At 29.8% G+C, this 22,483-nt stretch overlaps 1 protein-coding gene across 1 annotated transcript; it reads right to left on the reverse strand.

Moving 5' to 3' along the window:
* Positions 1 to 2,861: 2,861 nt before the first annotated feature.
* Positions 2,862 to 19,026, reverse strand: LOC110622189 (endoplasmic reticulum-Golgi intermediate compartment protein 3). The gene is made up of 12 exons (XM_021766611.2): positions 18,858 to 19,026; positions 18,658 to 18,769; positions 18,254 to 18,336; positions 16,937 to 17,012; positions 16,726 to 16,793; positions 12,959 to 13,043; positions 9,413 to 9,534; positions 9,213 to 9,296; positions 7,945 to 8,091; positions 4,197 to 4,308; positions 4,000 to 4,119; positions 2,862 to 3,295 (listed from the first exon to the last, which is right to left on the reverse strand). Exons 2-12 carry the CDS (start codon positions 18,743 to 18,745, stop codon positions 3,228 to 3,230), a joined length of 1,053 nt encoding a protein of 350 aa, XP_021622303.1. The 5' UTR covers positions 18,746 to 18,769; positions 18,858 to 19,026; the 3' UTR covers positions 2,862 to 3,227.
* Between the last annotated feature and the right edge of the window lie 3,457 nt (positions 19,027 to 22,483).

Here is a 22,483-nt window from a genome sequence, read left to right on the forward strand (position 1 = left end):
AGGCTGAGTTGTTATGGGTTTAAACTCAAAAATCAAACTTAATCGAACCGGTTTGATTTTTTTATCTGGTTCGATTATTAATTTTAAAAATTTCAACTTCTGATTTGAATTAAAATTTAATATTTTAATTAATATGAAAATTAAAAAACATTGGATATAAATAGTAAATATATAAATAATATTTATTATTAAAAAATAATATTTTATATTAAAAAATAATATTATATTAAGCAATGAATTATTTAACTTTTAAAAAAATATAAATATTTAAATTAATTTTGAAAGCAATTTTTTTTTGGGTTGATTCTATACTCTCATTTTTTTTTTTAATATAATTTTTTTTCTGTGGAATATGATATTAATCAATTCACTATTGATGAAGAAGAAGATGATGTTGTTGTCCTTATTAAGAGTTTAGAGATATTTCGATTATTACTTATGATTTCTGTATGAGTGGGATATTTCTCACATATAATCTCTCTATGGTGGGATATTTCTCACATATAATCCAATCAATTTTCAGAATATGCAGATCTTTTTGGTAGATTTATAGCGACAATCTTCGGACAGTTATTCTATTGAAGAATGTGGTTCCTAGTTACAAGGCGGACATTTTATTTTTGATGGAAATAAAAACTTTTAGTCTTGTATAGAATTTTTTTGTAATTTTTTACAAAATAGTCGATAGATAAAATATTGGGAGGAGACATTTCGTTAATGTGAAAGAGTCATAGGTCTGTGGTTGACTTTTTTTCAAATTTTTTTGATTCGGTTGTTGTTTCGGAAGGTAATGTTGAATGGAAGTTTATAGTTATTATTGGTTTCCGGAATCGCAACGACGACGTCAGTTTTGGAACCTTATTCTAGTTTTATATCGTAGAATCTCTTTTCCGTGACTTTGTTCGAGAGATTTTAATGATTTATGCTCGAGAGATGAGAAAGAATGAGAAGTATCTTTGTCAAATTATCTTATGCAGGATTTAGACAGGCTTGAGAAGTATTTTTGTCAAATTATTTTATGCAGGGGCTTAATTTTAAATTATTGTAAATTTTTGTAAATATTTGTTAGACTCTAGAACCGATATTTCTCTTAAATGGGTTCGTCCTAATTTTACTCTAGTTACTCATATTAATTAACATTGTCTTCTAGTAATATTGAAGCATCCGAATTAAAGGTATATAATTCAAACATACTCAAACTACTTCTTGTTTATTATTTCACTCGTCTGATTCAATCAAATACTAATTTTAGCATCCGAGTGATTGCCTATAAAGTACCTGTTATCTCACATTTTCTCTTTTACAAATTGCCCGCTCATAAATGACGTGATTTAGGTAATATTATTTTGTTTTATAATCGAGATTCAAAGAGTTATCTTCCCCATTTAGAGAATCCAGCTCTCTTTACATTCTCCTTATTTATTTGTATTCTCCACTCCTCAAATGGCTGAAAGCTCATTATCTATTTTTAAATTTACTGCAACACAGAGTGACCGATGTACTTAATGATAAGCAATCGGTCAACCCAACTGAATCGAAAAAATTAAAAATAAATTTTTAAAAATATAAAAATTAAATCAAACCGATATGATTAAAAGAATCAAATTAAATTAAATTAAATTAAATTTTTAATTCAAATCGGCTCAATTTACAGTTTCGAAATTTTATCTCTTCTCCAAAAACTCCATCATTTTCTTCTAGATCCTCTCACGCCAAACAAGTTTCTCTCAAGCCAAACAAGATGGACTTAATTTTTTCACTGTATTTTTTTGTATTTTCAGATCAAACACCAATCTAAATAGAAAGAAATAAGATCTACACTATAAAAATACAATGCAACACAATATTTATATTATAAAATCTTAAAATTAGATGGAACACTGTACAAAAAACATAAATAACAACATAAGGATCTATCAATTGAAGTTACAAAGCTGCTGCTGTGATGCAACTATGTGATGTGCGACTATGTGATGTTGGAGTCCTGACGCAGCGCTGCAACACCGGAGCTGCGATGCTGACGATGTTGGAGGCTGCTATTAAAATTTATAAAAATAAAATGGAGCTACCCAGTAACATGATAAATAATTCTTTTCTATTTTTTTTAATTTTTAGTCCAAGTTCTTACATACCTTGCCTCAATTATAATTGACAAAATCCACATTGAAACCCAAAAATCAGGAATAAAATAGGGAGTAAATCACAATCATGATGATGAACACAAGAGCTTTATAGCAATTTAGTATCTAAACTTCAAATTATAATGCAAAACTGGTTCAACTGTAATTTAGGTCACAGGTTTCTTTGCTAATGTTATGAAATCATATAGAAATAATTAAAAAAAAAGGATAATAATAACCTAAATACTCTCACCATCTACCTCCTATTAATGGAAATCGAAAAAAGAAAAAGAAAAAAAGGGAAGTAATAAAGTTCAATGGAATTGTGAAGTGGTAAAAAAATTGGAAAGGAAAAGTCTGGGTAAATGGACAAAGAGAAGAAAAAGCAACAATTGGGAGATTTTAGGAGGAAAAACTATGGCCAGAAGGCCCAGTAATTGTGAAGGTTTTAGAGATGGGCGAAAAGAGATGACTTGGGTAAAGAGGACGAATAGATTTCTATTACAAAACATCTTCATATAATTCAATTTAAATTTATAATTCATTAAGAACTTTGATGTTAAATCAAAAAGTTATTAAGAAATATTATGTTATAAAGTTTAGGTATCGTAAGCTATAAACCTTAAAAGTCTGAATGGGCCATCCTTTATGAAGCATTTCACGAAAATTTTTAAATCACAAACCATATGTGGAGCATCCAATTTTCAGCATCGCCCAATCCGGAACTGCATTCAAAACAAGTTTAAACTCTCAAAATAAAGTTGCGAACTTTATCATAGTCATCTTCAAAATTTATAAAGGTCAAAAAAATAAAATCAATCAATGATGTATCCCCAGAAAGTTAATTCATGTACAACACCCATCACAACCTTCAAACATCATCCACCCCAAAAGCTACAACGTTCATATTGGCTATATAGTAATACCAAACCATTAAACAATGAAATGTTCAGGTCAGGTGAAAGTCGAACTTTACTAAAGATGACACTAGCAGTATATGCTTTAAATAGAAGCTTCTGTAATTTAAAACTTGGAACTTCATAAGCATTGCTCAGAACTCCCTTGACATGTTCATGCCAGTTAGTACTACTTGTACAGCCTCCACCTCTATCGGAATCTAGTTTTTGGTTTTGTTACCGCCTCAATAAACCTGTACATCCATCTATCTAGCATTCCTGTCGATGCAACAATAACAATTTCAGAATAACGTAATGGAACAGATAAACCATAAAAAATCAAGGCATGGACATGAAAGCGAAGTCGCTCGGGTGTGTCTGATGGTGATTAAACAGACTGCTTCCACTTGACAAGTGTAGAACACAAGAATTAATAGCACCCAAAACAAAATGTAAAAGCTCATAAAAGATGTAAAAGGATAATGCTCAAGCCTAATTGTCATATTGGATGGATACTGCTGAGTGCTGAAACGTACACGACAGTTTTTGGTTCATCAGAATGCAAAATCTCAATATGATATTAACAAAAAAAAAGGTGCTAAAATAAAACATGTATTAAACCTCAAAAGGTATTAAAATGATGCAAAAGATTGTTTAATTCCTCGTTTCTTATTTTATATTCCTTGTTCACAATAAAAAGGGAAAGCAACAAAACTATGGCCAAGAAGCATATGAATGTTTTTACACAATTCTGAATTCCCTCTGTTCCAGAGGCAGCGAAGTTATTATCAACAGAAAGAGCCAAATAACTCATCAAAATTTTCCAAAGTTTTATTCCTTGTTAGAATTTCTATGTACTACCAGTTATATCTAGCCGAGATTGTTCAATTACATCATCACCAAGTCCCAACTCACAGATTTCCAAAATCTACACTAGTTTATGGTGAATTTTACAGCTACAGCATCAAAGGAAAAAAACGAACCTGTCAAAGCAAATGTACCACCTAGAATTGCACAAAGCCGAGTGATAAAATGGAGGAAACTACGTCGTTCTTCTCTGATTGTCACTGTGATGGGTGACAAATCATACAAGAAGTAAACAGCTGCACATAAGAACAAAAAACTATCAGTAACTGGAATAAAGTTGAAGAGGGAAGAACTTTAGTGCAACCCAACCAACCTGGCCATGTCCTACTATCATATCCATTCATGGGGGAATAATACTCGGTAACAGAGAATTGGTTGGTTGGCAAAACTTCTTTAGAAATGTATCTATATTCAGTTGGAACAATCTGCAAGGCATTGGAATTACTAATTTAATTATAAATCAACTGAAACCTCAAAAATGAAGATAAACGAACTTTCAACATCACTTTAAACAAGATCAAATGAACTTATTTGTATTTCTACATGCTTGTCAAGAGTACTATGCTTGCTGCTTCAAATCCTCTTTTTGGCAGTCATGCTGAAATTATGCATTCACTGAATTATATTAAGCTGCATGTGTTTTATAGGGCATAAACTTTATGTGATCTTGTAAAATTCAGCTAAGGTTGATCATTTCCCAGAAGTTTTGGCAATAAGAGAGAACCTAATTAAACAAGAGTCATTTAGGAAGATTTCTAGAGCAACCAATTAACAACTGTTTTATGTTTACTTAAAAGGAAACCAACTGCTTGACTTGGCCAATAAAACTTATTCCTCAACCTGCCAGTTATTGATTCAATATTTAAAAGTGAGGATGGTGTTAAAACTTTTGAAAGGACAAAGGAATGGTTAAATGAAAACCATGGACAAAAAAACACCAATAATTTATATCACTAACAATTGTGGAACCTTAAGTTTCTGTTGGATATAAATTTTGAATAAAATCTAGATAATTTAATTTGATAGTAAAACTGATATTAATTAAGAAATTCCTCAACCTAATATCATTGTTTTATTAATATAAGATGTTGAATCCCACGTCGGTTGTGAAAAGAGGTCATGTGACCCTTATATGCACCATAAGCACTCTTTCCCCTTGAGCTAGCTTTTGGGGTGAGTTAGGTCTAACTCAAATTTAACATAAGATAACCACATTATTTGTCTGATGTCCTTGATAATATCACAGGCTACACAATTTCAAGCATTAGCCAATAATTTAATGATAAGAACTTTTTGCTCCCTGCGTCTGTGGTCCCTTGTAGATATTAAATATAGGAATTTACATATAACCACCACCACCACTTGACATTTTATTAAGGGGAAAAAATATTATTATGCTCTATGATTGGATACATTCAAGGGAAGGAATTATGAATTAGTTCAAATGTTTTGATTGAAGCAAATTCAAAAAATAAAATAAAAATAAAAATTTGAGAGCAAATAAAACTAGCTATTTTCAATTAAACTAATTTAATTTAAAATTCCAATCAAATGTGTCATCCATGTTGAAGTTTTGAGTTTAAATGTGTAATTCAAATTATTTGATAAATTTCTCTACATTTATAAGTAAAACATTTGTTTCATAAAATTTTATTTGTATTGAAGCCTGAAAGCATTTAAACATGTTTAAATTATTTATAAACTGTGCCCATTGCATCCTCATAACCAGTGTTATTAAACCCATCTCATTTGTGGACACGAGGGAGGGACTGGATGATGAGTCGCTATTTCATCTCCTGAGCAAGTGGTTCAACCAGTGGGTCATTAGAAAATTATTGAAGAAACATAAATCTAATTAGTAACTTTTAATTATATAAAATCAAAATGCCAATATTTATTAGGTCACATTTAAACATATTTACATGAGGTGCTTTTTAAGTTCTATGTGAAGGATTCATTCTTGAATATGACTACTAAATATCTTTCCCAATACTTATCAGTAATACATATAAAAACATCTATAAATGTGCAACTATCTTTTAACATTTGAAAGATTAATTATGTACCTTAAAAAATAAATAGACATATTATTTTATAAAATTTATTATAAAACAGAGGACATTGCAGTTTGCTTACAGGGCTAAGGGAAAATTTGGAGGTTTGTTTGTTGACTAGAAATTATTATCATTGAGCATTATTGTGGATTAAAGGTTAATAAAAGTCAAAAAGATTTGAACCATGAGATGATATTACTGGTAGGTTGTGCTGTAAATGAGATCTCCTTTTCTCTAATTAAATTTTCAATGTTCATTAAGTTATTTTAGAAATAAATTATGAAATAATTCTTCAAAAATCAAACAAAAATATGTTTATTTAGAAATATTATTTAAAAATTTATAAGATTTAAAACTAATAATATTGTATAAGATAAGAAACTGACTGTAGGTTAACTTTATTAACAATAAAATAAGAAATAATTCTTTAGTAAAGAATTAAAAATATTTTTAATACATTACATATAGCATAATTTGATTGACAAAATAATTACCAAGGAATAAGATTTAATATTTTCAAATAATATATATATATATATATATATATATATATATATAGCAAGTTAGTTCTATTAGTTGTGACTTTAAAGATCTCTTATAAGGTCTTTGATCCATTTCTCCTTGCCAATACTCAGGAAAAATTTTTGCTCCTACTGACTAGTGAACCAAAGAAGTCAAATAGGTGACAATGGATCAATGAGAAACCGGTCAAGCCAAAATAGGTGACACCAAATCACTTCACCATCCAATCAGATTACAAGCCCAGACCATATTGGGGTTTAATTCACTAGTCCGATCAGAATCTAATGACAATGTTTCTAACTATATTGCAGGTGTCTATTTATTCATTAATAATAAGTTGCCCTCAGATTCGCATTTTTCTTTCATTTCATAGGAGAATAAGTGCCAATGATTTTTGTTTGGTGGCAGACATAAGTTGTCATATTTGTTCAAATACACCAGCCAAAAATTTTTATCCATTTTTACTCAAAACCTTGTAAAAAAATTTAATTAGAAAACAAAAATTGAGTTTACCATTGCTTTGTTATTTATATTATATTATATATATATATATATATATATATATAAAATAACGACACACCCACTCACAAGTTAATAAAGTAAATGATGCAACACACACGTAATACTGAGTAGTTCGTTAAAATATTTTGTGATCTTAAATAACATATATTTATCTTTATAATTAACATAAATACTACTAATTATGAAAAGCAATAAAAGGTGTACATATTCGGTTATAAAAAATAAAATAAAAAAAAAAACAAATCAAACCAATGAAGTTCTGTTAATTTACTAAGGAGTGTTTGGTTCAGTTAGTAATTCTAAAAATTTCAGGTTTTCGGTTATCAGGTCAGTTATGTTTGATTAGGTAACTGAACTATCAAGAAAAATAATATATTAAATTAAATATAATAATACATTAGTAATCTATTAAAATCAAAAATAACTGAACTAATGAAATTTAATATGTATAATACATTAATTAGTTAAATTTAATATATATAGCCAAAGTTTTAGATTTTTGGTTATCTGGTCAATTACATTTGATTATAATAATTATAATTTAAAAATAATATATCATTTAAAATTATTATTTTATTAACAATATTTAATTTATAATTATTCTTTTTATTAATAGCAAGTCAAAACTATTTAATGATTATAAATATTTTGTCTCAATTTCAGTCAAAAACCGGTAAATCAATTTTCTCTCAATTTCAGTTCTGTCCTATTAGTATTTTGTAGTCAGTTAGTCAGTTAGTTAAAAACAGTTAGATCAGTTTTCTCTCAATTTCGTTCAGTCCTATTAGTATTTTGTAGTCAGTTGGTAAAATTAGGTTTGGTTTAATTCATTTAGTTGAATGGACACCTTAAGTTCAGTGAACAACAAGATGGCTCGTATATGAAAGTACGGAGACCTATACCTTGCCAAACAGCCAAGATCAAAATAATAAAACAAATCAAGAAAAAAACGACAATTCAAACCTTAATGTAGTATTTGAATGTTCCACTTGTATCATGCAGAATTCGTGTTGTTCCATCCAGAGGGTTGTGAAGTCCAGGGTACTTTGGTCCAAATGATAAGTCATGAATAATGTGACTCACATTGACATGTGAAGGCCCTTCAAAAATCTGTGTCAAAAAATAAACAAAATAATGCAGAGTATAATACAATTCCTCCACTTTCAGAACACCTAATTCATATTTTGAGAAATATATAGAAGACAAGTGATACCCTCAACAATTTCATCTCACAAACAAATTAATCCATGCAGTACAGGAATTTCAACCTGTTTTTGCTAAAATTTCCAATCATACTGCAAGGCTGAAATTTCTCTCAACAAATTTTTTTCGAACATATAGTTTGTGTTTAATCCTGCATTCTTGTTGAAAACTAACATCATAAAAACTGGGAGCATGCCTGTTAACTACACATAACCCCACCAGTAATGGGTTCCAAGTGATCCTGACAAACAGTTTGAGAAAAGTTTGAAAGTTATAACAATGTATTAAAAATCCAAAGAAAAAGAGTGCATTTTTGTATTGATGGTTTTCTTTCTTTTTTCTTTTTCAGGGAAAAAGAAAACAACAAGAATGGTTGAAATGTCGTAATTTCATTTAACACTTACCAAAACCTTTTTTTTGGGGGGGATGGGGGGCTGCAAACCACAAAATATAGTTTTTCAATTTACCCAAATGCTTTTTTTCAAACCAATATCAACCACCAGAGTATCATAGTTCTATCACCTAATCACTAAAAATACCAACAGTTTCATCTATTTGTGTTTTAGTCCAAACGTTTCCATTTTGATAAAATAGTCCCATTTTTTCGAAATTCTTGGAAATTTTTCTCCAAATTTCCAACTGAGTTTGGAGGAGCTGATATGGCAGTCTAGATGGCTCAATTTAATTCAAAATTGTCAGTCCCACATGACAAATAATTTTAAAAAGATGATCTAGTCATTTTCTGAAAAATAGTTGGAACAAAATCATTTCTGAATAGTCAACAAAATCTTAATCCAGTCATTTCTGAAAAAACCTGACCTAGTCACTTTCTGAAAATTGTTTTCATTTGAAAAACAAGATTATTTTCTGAAAATAATCAACAAAAATCGATAACAGTTTGTTGATATTCAAGATGTAAAAAAATTTCAATGTTACCAAATGTGGCCTAAAGTACGTCTCTTTCTAATACAATAAAATCAGACAAATGTAAAAGTAGGCAAGTTTTACAACAGACGAGCAGTTCTCACCGTTTGAGCAACAAAAATATTTAGCCCATGAACAGAAATATGAAAATTTCCTGCAACCCTTTGGACATCGAGAACACCATAAACCTGCAGACAAAAATTAAGCCAACATAATAGATTTCTTGGTCTCCTTCATAAGGCATTAAATAATAAGCTAAGTTCATGAATATAGGAAATGATGAAAGGTCAAAGAAAAGGAATACCCTGCATCCTTCTCCATTAGCCATTGCATTTTTAACCTTTTTTATCAGAGTTTCAGCTTCTTGATCAAAGCCATGAGCATGAAGTTTCGTGTCGGAATCCTCATGGTGATCTTTATCATCATCTGATCAAATTTGTTTTTAAGACTTAATAATCTTAAAATGAAAAATAACAATGTCTAAAAAAGTTTATAGGGCCTAGAAAAAGTATTGAAAGGCATTGAACTAAACCTGAGACTCATTAAGAAAGTTATTATGATTAAATTTGGCATTTTCTATAGGTACATTGATTTTTATTTAACATGTAAGAACCAAGGAACTGACCCACAAATTCTATGCTTCCAAATTCTAGTTCAACATAAAGTAACTCAAGAGTTTTCTCTTGCATACACTATTCTGGTTGTTTAGTAGCTTGCAATGAGTTATTTTTCACAATAGCTTAATGAAAAATAGTCCTTGCTACTTTTATCTAGCAAGGTTTACTGTAGTCATTTTGATGGCACTGCAAGGATCGTAAGCTGCTTCCTTATCAGGTACAGTTGTGCTGTCATTCGGCTAGGCTTTTTTGGCGCACCTAGTCCAGATCTAATGGTAATCCCAATCCAATTTCAAAGACACATAGCAGTGGACCCATTGATGATTTCAAGACAAAAAGGTAGCTTTTTCGAATGATCACAACACTGCAAGCAAATACAACTCCAGGAGATCATAGCGCAATTTGATGAAAGTGATCTCAACATTGATTTTACTCCTAGAGATAGCACATGTTATAGGTTATGGGACAATTTACATAGATAAACTAGGGAGAAGAGATCAAGAAGATAGAAATCGATCTAAAATTGGAATGCCATTGACTTCACATTCACGCTTATGATAAATTTTTCCTCATACTGTGCTGTATTAGATGATGCCATTAACTTGCTTTTTGTGACTTGTTATGCTTGCTTTTTGTGACTTGTTATGTTGCAAACATTTGCCACTGTTTAAGCTGATTTCCTGTTTAAACTGATTTCCATGTCCATAATCTTTACCTAAGAATTATGACCACAGCTCATAAAGACCATTGGCTTAAGTTCTACAGGTGGTTCCTTTCCCCAAAACTTCCCATGGTATAGCACCTACTTCCCCACTTTAACTAGTGTTTACCCTGTATCATTGCATTAACCTGAGACTGGGGTTTGAATTAACTGCTGAGTAGTTAGACATAGCCAAGCCCAATAAACCATATCAATAGTTTGTTTCCAATATGACAAAAATCTTGCATGCAGCTCAATTTTAGCAAGTGAACAAGTAGATACCAAATGTACAACCCAATATATGTTAATAGCAGCGTTATCAAGGCGAGAGGCGACATTAAGGTGACAGTCTCCTATCGCTTTAGGCGAGAGGTGAGAAGCGAGGCGACAGCATTTTGGAAAAGGCGAGAAACCCAAAAAATTTTATATATTTTAAATATATATGTATCTATATATATAATATATCACCAACTACATTTTATATAATTTAATCTAACTAAATATCAATTTCTTTATTAGATTAAAATGTATAAAATATAGTTGGTAATAAATTATATCTATATATAATGTATAGAAGATTAATATTAATTTCTTAACACATATAAATAAAATTAATATATAAATAAAAATAATATTTATTATAATTTAATTATTATAACTATAAATAATATATAATTAAATAAATATATAATTAATATATAAATAATTAAATAATAATAAAATTAATAAGTAATTAAATAATAATATTAACTAATAACAAAATAGTATATAAATTTCTAAATTATATAAATTATATGTATCAAATAATAGAATAATCTATATAATAAATAATAATATTATTTAATATAGAATAATAATATAATATATATAATAAAATAATAATAAAATATATAAATATAACTATTGAATCCTACATCGGTTGTGGAAATGGGTATTGTGCCCCTTATATGAGGCATAGGCAATCCTCCCCTGAGCTAGCTTTTGGAGTGAGTTAGGCCTGACCCAAATTTAACAGGGCATCAGAGCCTCCCCATCCGATGTTGGGCGCCCCATAAATGTGTCACGCACCAGTAAAAAATTCTGGACGTGAGGGGTGTGTTGAATCCCACATCGGTTGTGGAAATGGGTATTGTGCCCCTTATATGAGGCATAGGCAATCCTCCCCCTTGAGCTAGCTTTTGGGGTGAGTTAGGCCTGATCCAAATTTAACAATAACTAAAGAAATTAATATGAATTTTCTATAAATAAATAAATATTATTTATTATATATTATTAGTACCAATATTAATATTCTATTTCCATGTTACTAATACCAAAACAATTTATTCTATACCACTAATACCAAGGAAAAAGTAAAAAAGGTAAGAAAAATAAAAAGATTTCACGTCTCTTCTTCTTCCAAGGAAAAAATGTGACTTCTAAATATTATTTGAACAACTTTCTATTCTAAGGAGACAACTTATTTCTCCTCCTCTGTTTCTTCTTGGCTTTCTTCTTCTATCGAGACCACCTTTTGCTCTTATTTTCTGCTGTTGAAAAAAAAAAGAGACAGGCACAGGCCTCTCTCTCTGAGGCGAGCGCCTCAAAAAGAGGCATCTCGCCTGGTGCCTTTCAACGCCTTTAACAACACTTAATAGAAACTTGAGTTGTAACTGTCAAATGCTTTAGATTCAAATTTCCTCTCCATTTTCTCTAAAAGAATCAAGATTTATAAGGTTGTGGTTTCCCTATCACAACTCAATCCCTTGTGAACTATTGACTCAACAAAGGTGACATCGACCATATAGTCCGAAAATTCAATTTGCAAGTATTGATAGTAATGCACATAAACCATCACACAAAAACCATATCAATAGTTCTTTTCCAAACTCACAAAACCTTGAGAAAGCCAATGTTGTGTGGTAAAAGAAAAAGTAAAGTAAAAGGAAAAGAAGTTGAGACCAGAACATATATCCAAAATTGTTTATAACAATTTGCATTGACTAGTAAATGGTTTTAACGTGGATTTTTTACCATCAAAGAAACCATGACTATAACAATTGTGGTTGCCATAATACCATTTTCTCACAGCCAAGCTAATGTGCTAATATGAGAGGGTTGTACCTAACTATATAACCCAAAAGTCAATCAACTGATATTAGTCCACATAGAGCATTGCATAACGAACATTTCAATAGTTGTTTGCCTATGTAAACAAAATATATATACATATATGATAAGAACCTCAATTTTGTTAACAACCAATTGGTACAGAAACATATACCCAAAATTCTAGTAGTTACTTGAGTTCTGATTTTCAGAAGCAATTAACTTTAGATTTCCTATCACTCATGCCAAACTTTTGTTCTACCTTCAAAGAAACCATGATCATAAAATGATGTGAAGTATTGCTAGAAGTGTCACAAAACCAATACTACATGGTCACAAAAGAAAACAAAATTACATACTACGTGCATAAATAATTCTTAATGCAACTTGCAAAAGCAGAAATAAAAATAAAAATAAAAATTAGACCAAGATGTCAAGTTAATACCATGTTTGTGATCAGCATGCTCCTTTTCTACAAGGTCAGACAAATATTCAGTGCCAACGATATTACCATAACTGTTCAAGCGAAGCTGTAAAACTCTAATATGGTTAGCATAACAAGAAATGATAGCTTTCATGAAGTCACTAATTGACTCAAAACACATACTCAAATGGACACAATCACACAGAGAGGCTCAAGTATACACGAGTAGTTAGAGAAAGTCCAAAAAAATAAATATATTAGTGGATGACTATCTCAAAAGAAAAAACATCAAGAGCATATACAAATCATAAAGATGCGTTAAATACCATATCACAATAAATTTCAACATGGAAAAAAGCATGTTTGCTATTAGTTTCTACTCAATTTCAAATCAAGTTTTAAGGCACTTATTTATTTCATGGAACATTATACTTTTTTTAAAGTAAAATCAATAAAGAACATTTTCTAGAAAAACATGGTCTAGTATTGCTCATAATGCTTACTTCAAACTCAGCCTAACTTTGGCCGAGATTACATTAGACCTACCTAACTATTTGGGCCTCATATTTTTTGGGAAAGTACTGAATAGTACACTGTGATTTGATTGATTTTTCTATTAGTCTGGTTTGATTTTTTACAAACAGGTTCCTATGATTTGCTCCATAAGCACAAGTGGGCTAAATCACATGACGCCATTACTAGGGCAAATGACATGCTAATGTGTTAAGACTCTGATAGAAAAATTGAAAGGCCAGCTCTTGTCAAGTTAGCACATCGGCCTGGTAACTAATTGGAGTAGGCTATATGAATTCTTGCTCATCATTCATCTCTTTCTGACACCACTTCTGTACTTATATCCAAAATTCTAATATGTTTAATAATTTATACTATACTCTCTCGTCTCACTCCTTCCACCACTAACTTATCAAATTTCTGTATTGGGCATTCTATATTATATGTTAGACATGAGCAAACCATCTTAACCCTTTCACTTTGTCCCAACATATACTACATGACCTCTTTCCCACTATTTAGTTTGATGCATACCTCGTGTCCTCTTGAGGTGATCTTGGTTTTCTTATATAACAATAATACATGCTGTTAGGTCTAACTTTTACTCTGTCTACTTATATTTCCTTCTCTCCTAGAAAAAATTTCCTTTCACCTTTCTCTCACAACCAAAGTATACTCCTAAATCCAATATTTCTTTTTTCCTTCAATATATTGGCCATTAAAACAACTTTCACCCTCTCTCTCTAGTAATGGTTGCCTGCTTCATTCCTATAATGCATCACCTGTGCTAGTTGGGCAAATATCTATTAAGTACTTTAACTAAAGAGGCCTGGTTTTATTTTTGTTTTTCCCCTTTAGGTAGCATCTACCAACTTATTAAAGAAACAACGTGTCTATCAACAACAATTCATCTCCCATAAATAATTCATAGATATAGAAATTGTTTCATATTAAATGTACAATTACAATATTACTTTTATTTTGTGTCTTCACCTCTTTGTTTGGGTCATTATTGTTAAAAGCGACAAAAAACTTTGGGCAAGGCAATCCCACCTCGCCTAGATGAGGCACAACTGGGAATGGAGAGTTTAGTGCCTCAAATCAAGTAGCGAGACAAGAGGCACCAAGCAAAGTGAGGCACTGCCTATATACATATAGAAAGTCAAATGTGCAAAAGTTGCTTGCTTGAGCATTGAAGCACAATGACAAAAAGAAAAGCAATTCTACAAATGCTCAGCAGAAAGCGCCCAATGAAGTGAGGGCTTTTTGTGCTTAAGTATGCACTTCATTCGAAGTGCCAAAAAAAAAAGCCCTCACTTACTAAGTTAAATGAGAGTTCAAGAGCCTCAATTTCAATGCCCATATTGGAAGATGTTGGACTCATTTAGATGAAGATTTTGATGGAAATGGATATGATTCAGAAATGAGAATGAGAGTGTTGAGGACTTTGATGGGAAACCTACGAACGTCTCTAGGCTGCCATTTTTCTTTAATGATCGACTTTATTTATGTTTTTCTTAAGAATTTCATAGGTTATGACTATGAATTTGAATTCCAACAACTTTTGGCTGCTTGATGATTTCTTAAGGGTTTAAGTTCTAATTGGAAGATTGTATTTCCTTTGAATATTATACTATTAGCTAAATTTTTTTAATTATTTTGTGCTTCTTTCAATGAAGTGAACCTTTTACTGTGCTTTGCATTTTAAGCATAGGAGAAATATGAGTGCACCTTATGCCTTTGACTAACTTGCTTAAAACAACAAACAAACCTTAACCTAGCGTCTCCATTCAAGCCACAAGCTGCTGGAAAAAACCTAAAGATATTTATCATCCTTCCTCTCCCTCTCTCTCCTCCTCTTCTTCTTCTCTCCTCTCCTCTCCTCTCATTTTCTTCTCTATTCTCACTGCTCACCACAACAAATCAGGGTGAGGGAGTCAAAACATTTTCTTTTCTTTTTATTTTTAGTTTTATTTTTTTGGTTACTCCTCTTCCCTCTTGTTCTCTTCTTCTCTCACCATTTCAGCAAGCAACAGGTTATTAGATAGTTAGAAGTATGTCACGCGCACACACAAACAGAGACAAGTTTAGGGTACAGCATCTCACTTCAAAAACACCCTCACATTACCTCTTTCCCAAGGACATAGGGTCCCTTATCGCCTTAGTAATGTCTCTCAAATACTGGTTTAGGGCAGTCACATACTGGACCCTAAAGTGGAGTTAGTGAACTCTTTATAAACCATATCTGTCAGTGTGAATGTAACGCTAAGAAAAGTTTTTAAGAGCAAGTGCAGGTACATATATAATTATAACACTGCTGTAAGGTGTAACAGACAAGTAGGTTTTGTGAATGTCCACTGCTGTCGTTTTATACCATACAGGTTCCTCTTCCTATTTTAAGTGTGTTTCTTTCAAAATTACAGGAAAGTTGGTGGCTGGTTCCAATGAAAGAGCTTTAAGGGAGAATGATGCACAAAGATTATTTATGATCTCTGATACTCCGATTCTTCATTTTGCCATGTTGTCCCCACGTCCACATGAATACTTCATGGGAGGAATGTGTCTGACGCATGTTTGTGCACTCGAATACTTGAGTGATATATTCATACATAGGTAATAGAGTATTCTTTCCTCTCGAGATGAAGAGCATGTATTTAGATAAGTATAGTTATTTGGATGTATCTTGAATGAATTAGATCATCCATTTAGACTATAATTATTACTATATAACTTTATTATTCTTTTATTCTAGCTTATTTTATATAATATAACTTACCAAGTACCTGTACTTAAATTTAGATCTATACCCCATATTTTCTATTTAGACAGTTGACAAATCCAACATAGGGATATGCACCCATTTTTTACACTCGTATCCAAGTCCAAGTAACGTCGTTTATGATTATCTCAATAGATGATAGAAAAGATTTTATAATTATCCTAGCAAATGAGGAAAGCATACCATTTTTCATATTAGTGGATTCAATTACTACCAGTTTGTTTTTCCTCAAAAGAAAATTACTGCTAGTTCATTTATTATTCTAAACACCAATTTGGCTTTTTACTCAGGGCCATTGAAAAATGTAAATTCCAAATGTCTCTCCAACTCCAAGCCCTCAAAAACTATTAACAAATATGGATTACTACTTCATTTTAGTGCAACATTATATTAAATCCATAGCATGCACATTGCACACACACACACACACACACACACACACACACACACACACACACACAGAGAGAGAGAGAGAGAGAGAGAGAGATTATTTTACTTTCCATATGTTTGTATCAAGATCTACTTCATGCTTGCCTGACATGTCAATTGCATCCACGCTCAATACTGCACAGGTTAAACATCAAGCTCAATACAAAGAAAATAAAAATTTTAACTTAAAGAAAAGTGTTTGGAATAACTCCTAAAGTCAGATCAACATATACAGATGAAATGGAAGTTGGCATAAAGTGTAAAGATGAATTACTAACCATCACAAGGTAAAGAAGGAAATGTAATATTTATGTGAATTGGAAGTGTTTCTCCACGCTTCAAGTCCACTGACATCTGCCAAACACACATGGAAAATGATAAATTTTTATGTGACTTGAGAAATAAATTATTTGAACAATGAGGTACAGAAACAACCAATAGAATTAGAAAAACACCACAAATTATCTTTACTTATTACATTAGGTACCATTCAAATAAAAAGTGTGTGAGGTAATAAAGTGGCTTTATATTCAGGGGCAGACCCAAAGAGGAAGTGGGGGTGGCCATGCCCTCTTCCCCCCCCCCCCCCCATTTCTAATGTTTTAAAAAAATCTAAAGTTTATATTTTGCTAAAAAATTTTGGTATGAATGCCCCCTCAAAAAAAAACATATTAGGAAGATATGGTTTAATGGGCTCCAGCAATAACTCTTTAAGTTTGGTCCAATTCTCAAACTTAAAAATCTGAATACTCAACTTCCATTATATATAAAATGCAAAAAAAATTTTAAAAAGAAAAGAAAAAACTTGACATGAAATGTAAGCAATCCCATTACAGAGAAAAAGAAAAACCTAATAGGCACTGGCCACCAACTTATTTGCTCTTAGCTTTTTCAGGTAATTTTAATTCTTTTTTCATTAATTAAACTTACTTTTGAAGCTTATTTGAGTTAATTTTTATTAATTGGTGACTTATTTTCTCTATTCTTGTGGTAGATTCTTAATTTGTTAATATATATTTTTAATTTATTCAATTCATAAAAAGCTTTTTTGGAGCAATTAGCCACGAGAGACTTATTTTCATTTATATTCAATTTATTCAATTCATAATAAACCTGTAACAAAATTGATGATGAATTCCTTGCTAACTGTTTTTACTATAATAGAAAGAGAAATTAAAGAAAAATTTAATTATTGTAGATTCACTTATTGATGATTTTCGTAATTTAAAAGAGCAAAGTCCTCTTTTTTAATATGTTACATTAGATACAAAAGCTAAAATATACTATGTAACTACTTTTAGTAATGAAAGTTGATTATCATTTGAAAAATATGCAATTAGAGATTTTTTTTATTAATTATCTTGTAAATTGCCACTTGAAATTTAGCCCCCCAAAACATTCATTTATGGAAATGTGAGTAGCAGTATCACTGGATCCTACTGGCTTTCTTATGGCATACAACGGCACCATGCACTTCGTGCTTCCCTTCTAAGATACAAAAGCACAATGCTTCTGCAACCCTACTACAACATATTACACACTCACTACATGAGAATATAAATAGGCAGAGAAAGAGGTAATAGATTCTCACTGACCTGATGAACCGTGTAGGTAGTTAGATAATATGTCAACTCGTGCAAGAATAATGTAGCCATTATAACAAGCCCAATAATGGAAACTATACAAAGAGAAAAGAAAGGAAAGGAAATATGAAAAGCAATAAACCAAAATTACCAGAATAAAAATAAATCTTTTTATGCTTCTATGTCAAAGAAACAGAACAGGGTTACGCGTAGCATTTAATAAAATCAGTATTATATTAAAAGAAAAAATTTAACATAAATCTTGAAAAAAAATATTAAAAACTACTCCAAAATGAAATTTTCTGCTACTTATAAGAAATTTTTGGAATCAATGGCATGCTTTTTCACCCTTTTCTGCGTAAAAAGAATTTTGGGGGAGGGAGGGAATAGGGGAAGAAAAAAGAATGGGCAATTACCAAGAGCTCCAGATTGCGTTTTCTGCAATAAATGTTCTTCTGCGCGAGGAAACGCATCCAGGCTCTTTATCGCCTGTTTAACTCCCATTTTTCAAGCTTAAGAACGAATCAGCTGCATTTGAATCGATAAAAAAACAATAACACACAATTATGAAAGAAATTTAATCCATGGAATTTGACAAAGAAAATTCTGAAATTACCTAGAGGAATTTTCACAAAGAGAAGATTGGGATTACCCAGCGCGTTTGGCTTCGGATGGATGCAAGATTGCCGTCTTAAATTTGTCTTGCAATAGACTAATTATAGACAATTTTTGTCAAATGGGCTCTTCCTTCACCTCTAGTGCTTTAAGCCCGTCCGATTCAGCCTTCAACAAATGGTCCTTATAACGACAAAGCTCTGATCGCTAGGTCTAATATTTTTTAAAAATGAAGAATTAAAATGCTCACCCTAACATAATATTATTAAAATGTAAAACTAAATTTAATTAATTATCAAAATTTTTATTATTTAAATTTAAAATTCTTAATACCATCTATATTTGTATATAATTCTAAATATATTTCCATAAAAAATTGAATAAGGGAAATGTAAAACAAAAGTATTAAATATATTCAAAAAAATTAATTAATGAAAATATAAAAATTAATTTTTCTCTTTTTAAAATAACAACCATTTTTTACTTTTAAAAATATTATTAATTTCTCTAAATATAAATTTTTTAATTTTTTAATTAAAATTAAATAATAAAAAATAAGGTATTTTGTTAAAAAAATTTCTTAAAAATATTGTGGACAGAAAATATTTTCCCATAAATAAATGGAGGTTTAGAATGAAAGATTTATTTATAATTTCTAAATGAAAATACACTTTTCTAGTTAAATTTAGAATAATATAACAATTTTAACTAAATTGAGAACAAAATTTTTAACCAAAATGGAAGTGCATCAAGTATGCTGGAAATAAAATTTTTTTATTATTCTATTATTTTTTAAATATTATATTTATATATATTGTAATATTTATTATATTACGTAAAATTACTCATAATAATTTACAATTACAAAAATAAAGAACTTTTTTGTTTAACTGACTAGTGTAAATAAATTAATCAATATATTTAATAAATTTTAATTAATAAAATTCTAATAAATAATAACCATGATGAGAAATTATATTAAAAAATTATGATGTATGTTTTCTTTATTAAAAAGTTATATTTAAAAGAAAACCCTGAGAAATGAATAAATTCTTTCAATATATAAAAAATAAAAAAATTACTTATTAATTAAAGGCTAAAAATTAAGTACATATTGTATAAATAGTAAAATGTTTCTCCAAATAAAGGAATAACAAAAATCAGCTAAAAATATAAAAACAATTTGCATCATTTCCGGATATTCACATAGTTAATTATGTTCTGCTCTCAAATTTATCATTTCTTAATGAAATTAAACACATTTGAAAATTAGTGGTAACAATTAACAAACTTGAATTGCATCCTTGAAAGGGTACTATGTGTTAATCAACTGTTGTTGCTACTGCCAAAGTTGGCTTTTATCACCCATTTTGGACCAAAACGTCTTATATTTTGTTCTGTTCTATAGGTCTAAATATTCGATCAATTCGGTTTAAAATCAAAAATTAAAATTTTAATTTTTATAAAATCACATTGATTTTGAATAGAAACTAAATTAAATCGAATCGATTTAATTAGATTCGATTTGAGTTGATTTGTTGGACTTTTTAATATATTTTTTATATTTTACGTATTCTAAAATTTAATTAAAATATCTCAATCTTAATTATGGTCTAATCTCTTTGTATTATAAAAAATAATATACTATTATCACTAATCTATTCGATTTAATTTTTTAAATTTTTCTGATTAAAATTTAATCAAATTAAAATAATCAAAATTTTTGAAATTAAAAATCAAATCAAATTAAAATAAATAAAAACTGAACTGAATTTTCAAAATAATTCAATTTAATCGCTTTTTTTAATTTAAACGAATATTGCTAGAGTTGTCTAATATTTAGATGCTAATTTAATTTGTTCAATGTCTAAACATTAACGTAGCTTGTGTAGTGTAGCCATGTTTGTTCAATATCTAAATATATACTCTATTTTTGAGCTTTTCATCTTCATAATTAAGGACAAAATTGGGAGTTCGGAGCATGAAAGACTTCTTGAAGTAGATTGGTTCAAAATACAAAAAGAAATGAAAAAAGAACAAAGCCATGTTTATTAAAAACCCATCACATTCAGAAGCAAAAAGAGTTCAAATAAAAATCGTGATTTTCTATACATTACAAATATTTTAGAAAAAATAAATATACCTAGTTAACACAAAAATATAAGAATGTAATTAAATTTGAGCTGAACAGAGCTTTTTAAAGGTTAAATTCGATTAATAAAAAATAATTTAAATTTTAAACATAAGCTTTACTTGAACTCAATTAATGATGAGTTTATTTACTATCTTAATAAATTAATTTAATTAAAAAAAAGAATTTAAATCTTAAACTTAAGTTTTACTCGAACACCATCATTTACTATACTTAAAAGGCTCGAGTTTGAGAACAAAGGTTTAAATTTGTGACTATCATTTAGAGGGATTTTTATACTCTTCTAAACCCTAATCCTAATGGTGAAAAGATTAATTCCAATATAGGAAGAATTGTTTATTAAACAGTTAAATCTTCCTTAACATAAATTACAATAAAAATCCTTTTTTCTAGATGGATTAGGAGAAATCTACCCTCAATGGGCTACACAATTTTTTACTTCCAAAATTGAGTCTTCTTACTTTAAAATAAGTCCAATAAAATATTAAAATATCAAATAACAAAATAGAACAAAGTGCATTTTGATCATACATTCATTATACGAGTTGAACTTATGTTGTGCGTCTATATTTGTTGAAAAGAATATTGCTTGTTTTCTTATTCTCTCGTGCTTTCCAAATATAATTTTTATCTTGTAAGTCTTAAATTAATCGATGATAATTTGATTTCTCATTATTCGAAAGCCGATCCTGAATTTTGGAGCGTGTATTCTCGAAGAATGATTGAGCTCTCTTATGTTTTAAATTGTTGAAAAGTATTGTCCCCTTGTACACGCATTAACTCTTTCCTCCTCAAAAAGATTTATTCTCAAATCCATATCCATAATGGCGATAAAAAGGTTGACATAGATAGGATTAGTCCCTGCATAGGTTGTCTTATGCAAAAATTTCAAAGGCAATGAAAATCTAACTTCTTGGATTTCTTCAATAGAACAATTTCCCAAACTCGATTCAAATTCAATTTCTCGTCCATGTTCAGATTGAAGGACATCATAATCGGTGGCTCTTGCATTCTCTTAATAGACGGCTTTCTTCAAGATTTTTATGAAACCATTAAATTCAACCTGATATTTCTCAAATAAAGCAATGAACTTATGACATTTCTCATTTTTTTTTCTTTTTTTAAAATCTCACATAACTAAAACAAAACTTTTTTTTTCTTTTTTTGAAATAAATGAACGATTTATTCAATAGCTAAAATAAAAATAATGAAACTGAAAGTAAATAATAAAATAAAGAAACATAGATAAATAGAAATTTATTTGCTACCAAGCTCTAATATTAATTTATTCGGAACTCCAAATTAATAATGCAATCTAAAACTCCTACTAATATCAAGTCACACACCATCAATTAATTTAAGACTTACAAAATGATAGCTATATTTGGAAAGTATGGAAGGTTAAGAAAACAAGCAACATTCTCTTCAACAAATATGAATATACAACATAAGTTCATCGCTTAATGCGTGTATCA

Source organism: Manihot esculenta, chromosome 9, assembly GCF_001659605.2.
Source record: "Manihot esculenta cultivar AM560-2 chromosome 9, M.esculenta_v8, whole genome shotgun sequence".
Classification (NCBI taxonomy): Eukaryota; Viridiplantae; Streptophyta; class Magnoliopsida; order Malpighiales; family Euphorbiaceae; genus Manihot; species Manihot esculenta.

What these genes read in the sequence shown, in the direction of transcription:
- LOC110622189 (XM_021766611.2), bottom strand. Translation starts at nt 18,745, where the DNA reads ATGGGAGTTAAACAGGCGATAAAGAGCCTGGATGCGTTTCCTCGCGCA. An exon ending in TTGATACAAACATATGGAAA is followed by an intron (nt 13,044 to 16,725) that starts GTAAAATAATCT and finishes AGAGTTTTACAG; the next exon opens with CTTCGCTTGAACAGTTATGG. An exon ending in TGGTACATTTGCTTTGACAG is followed by an intron (nt 3,296 to 3,999) that starts GTTCGTTTTTTT and finishes TTGCATCGACAG; the next exon opens with GAATGCTAGATAGATGGATG.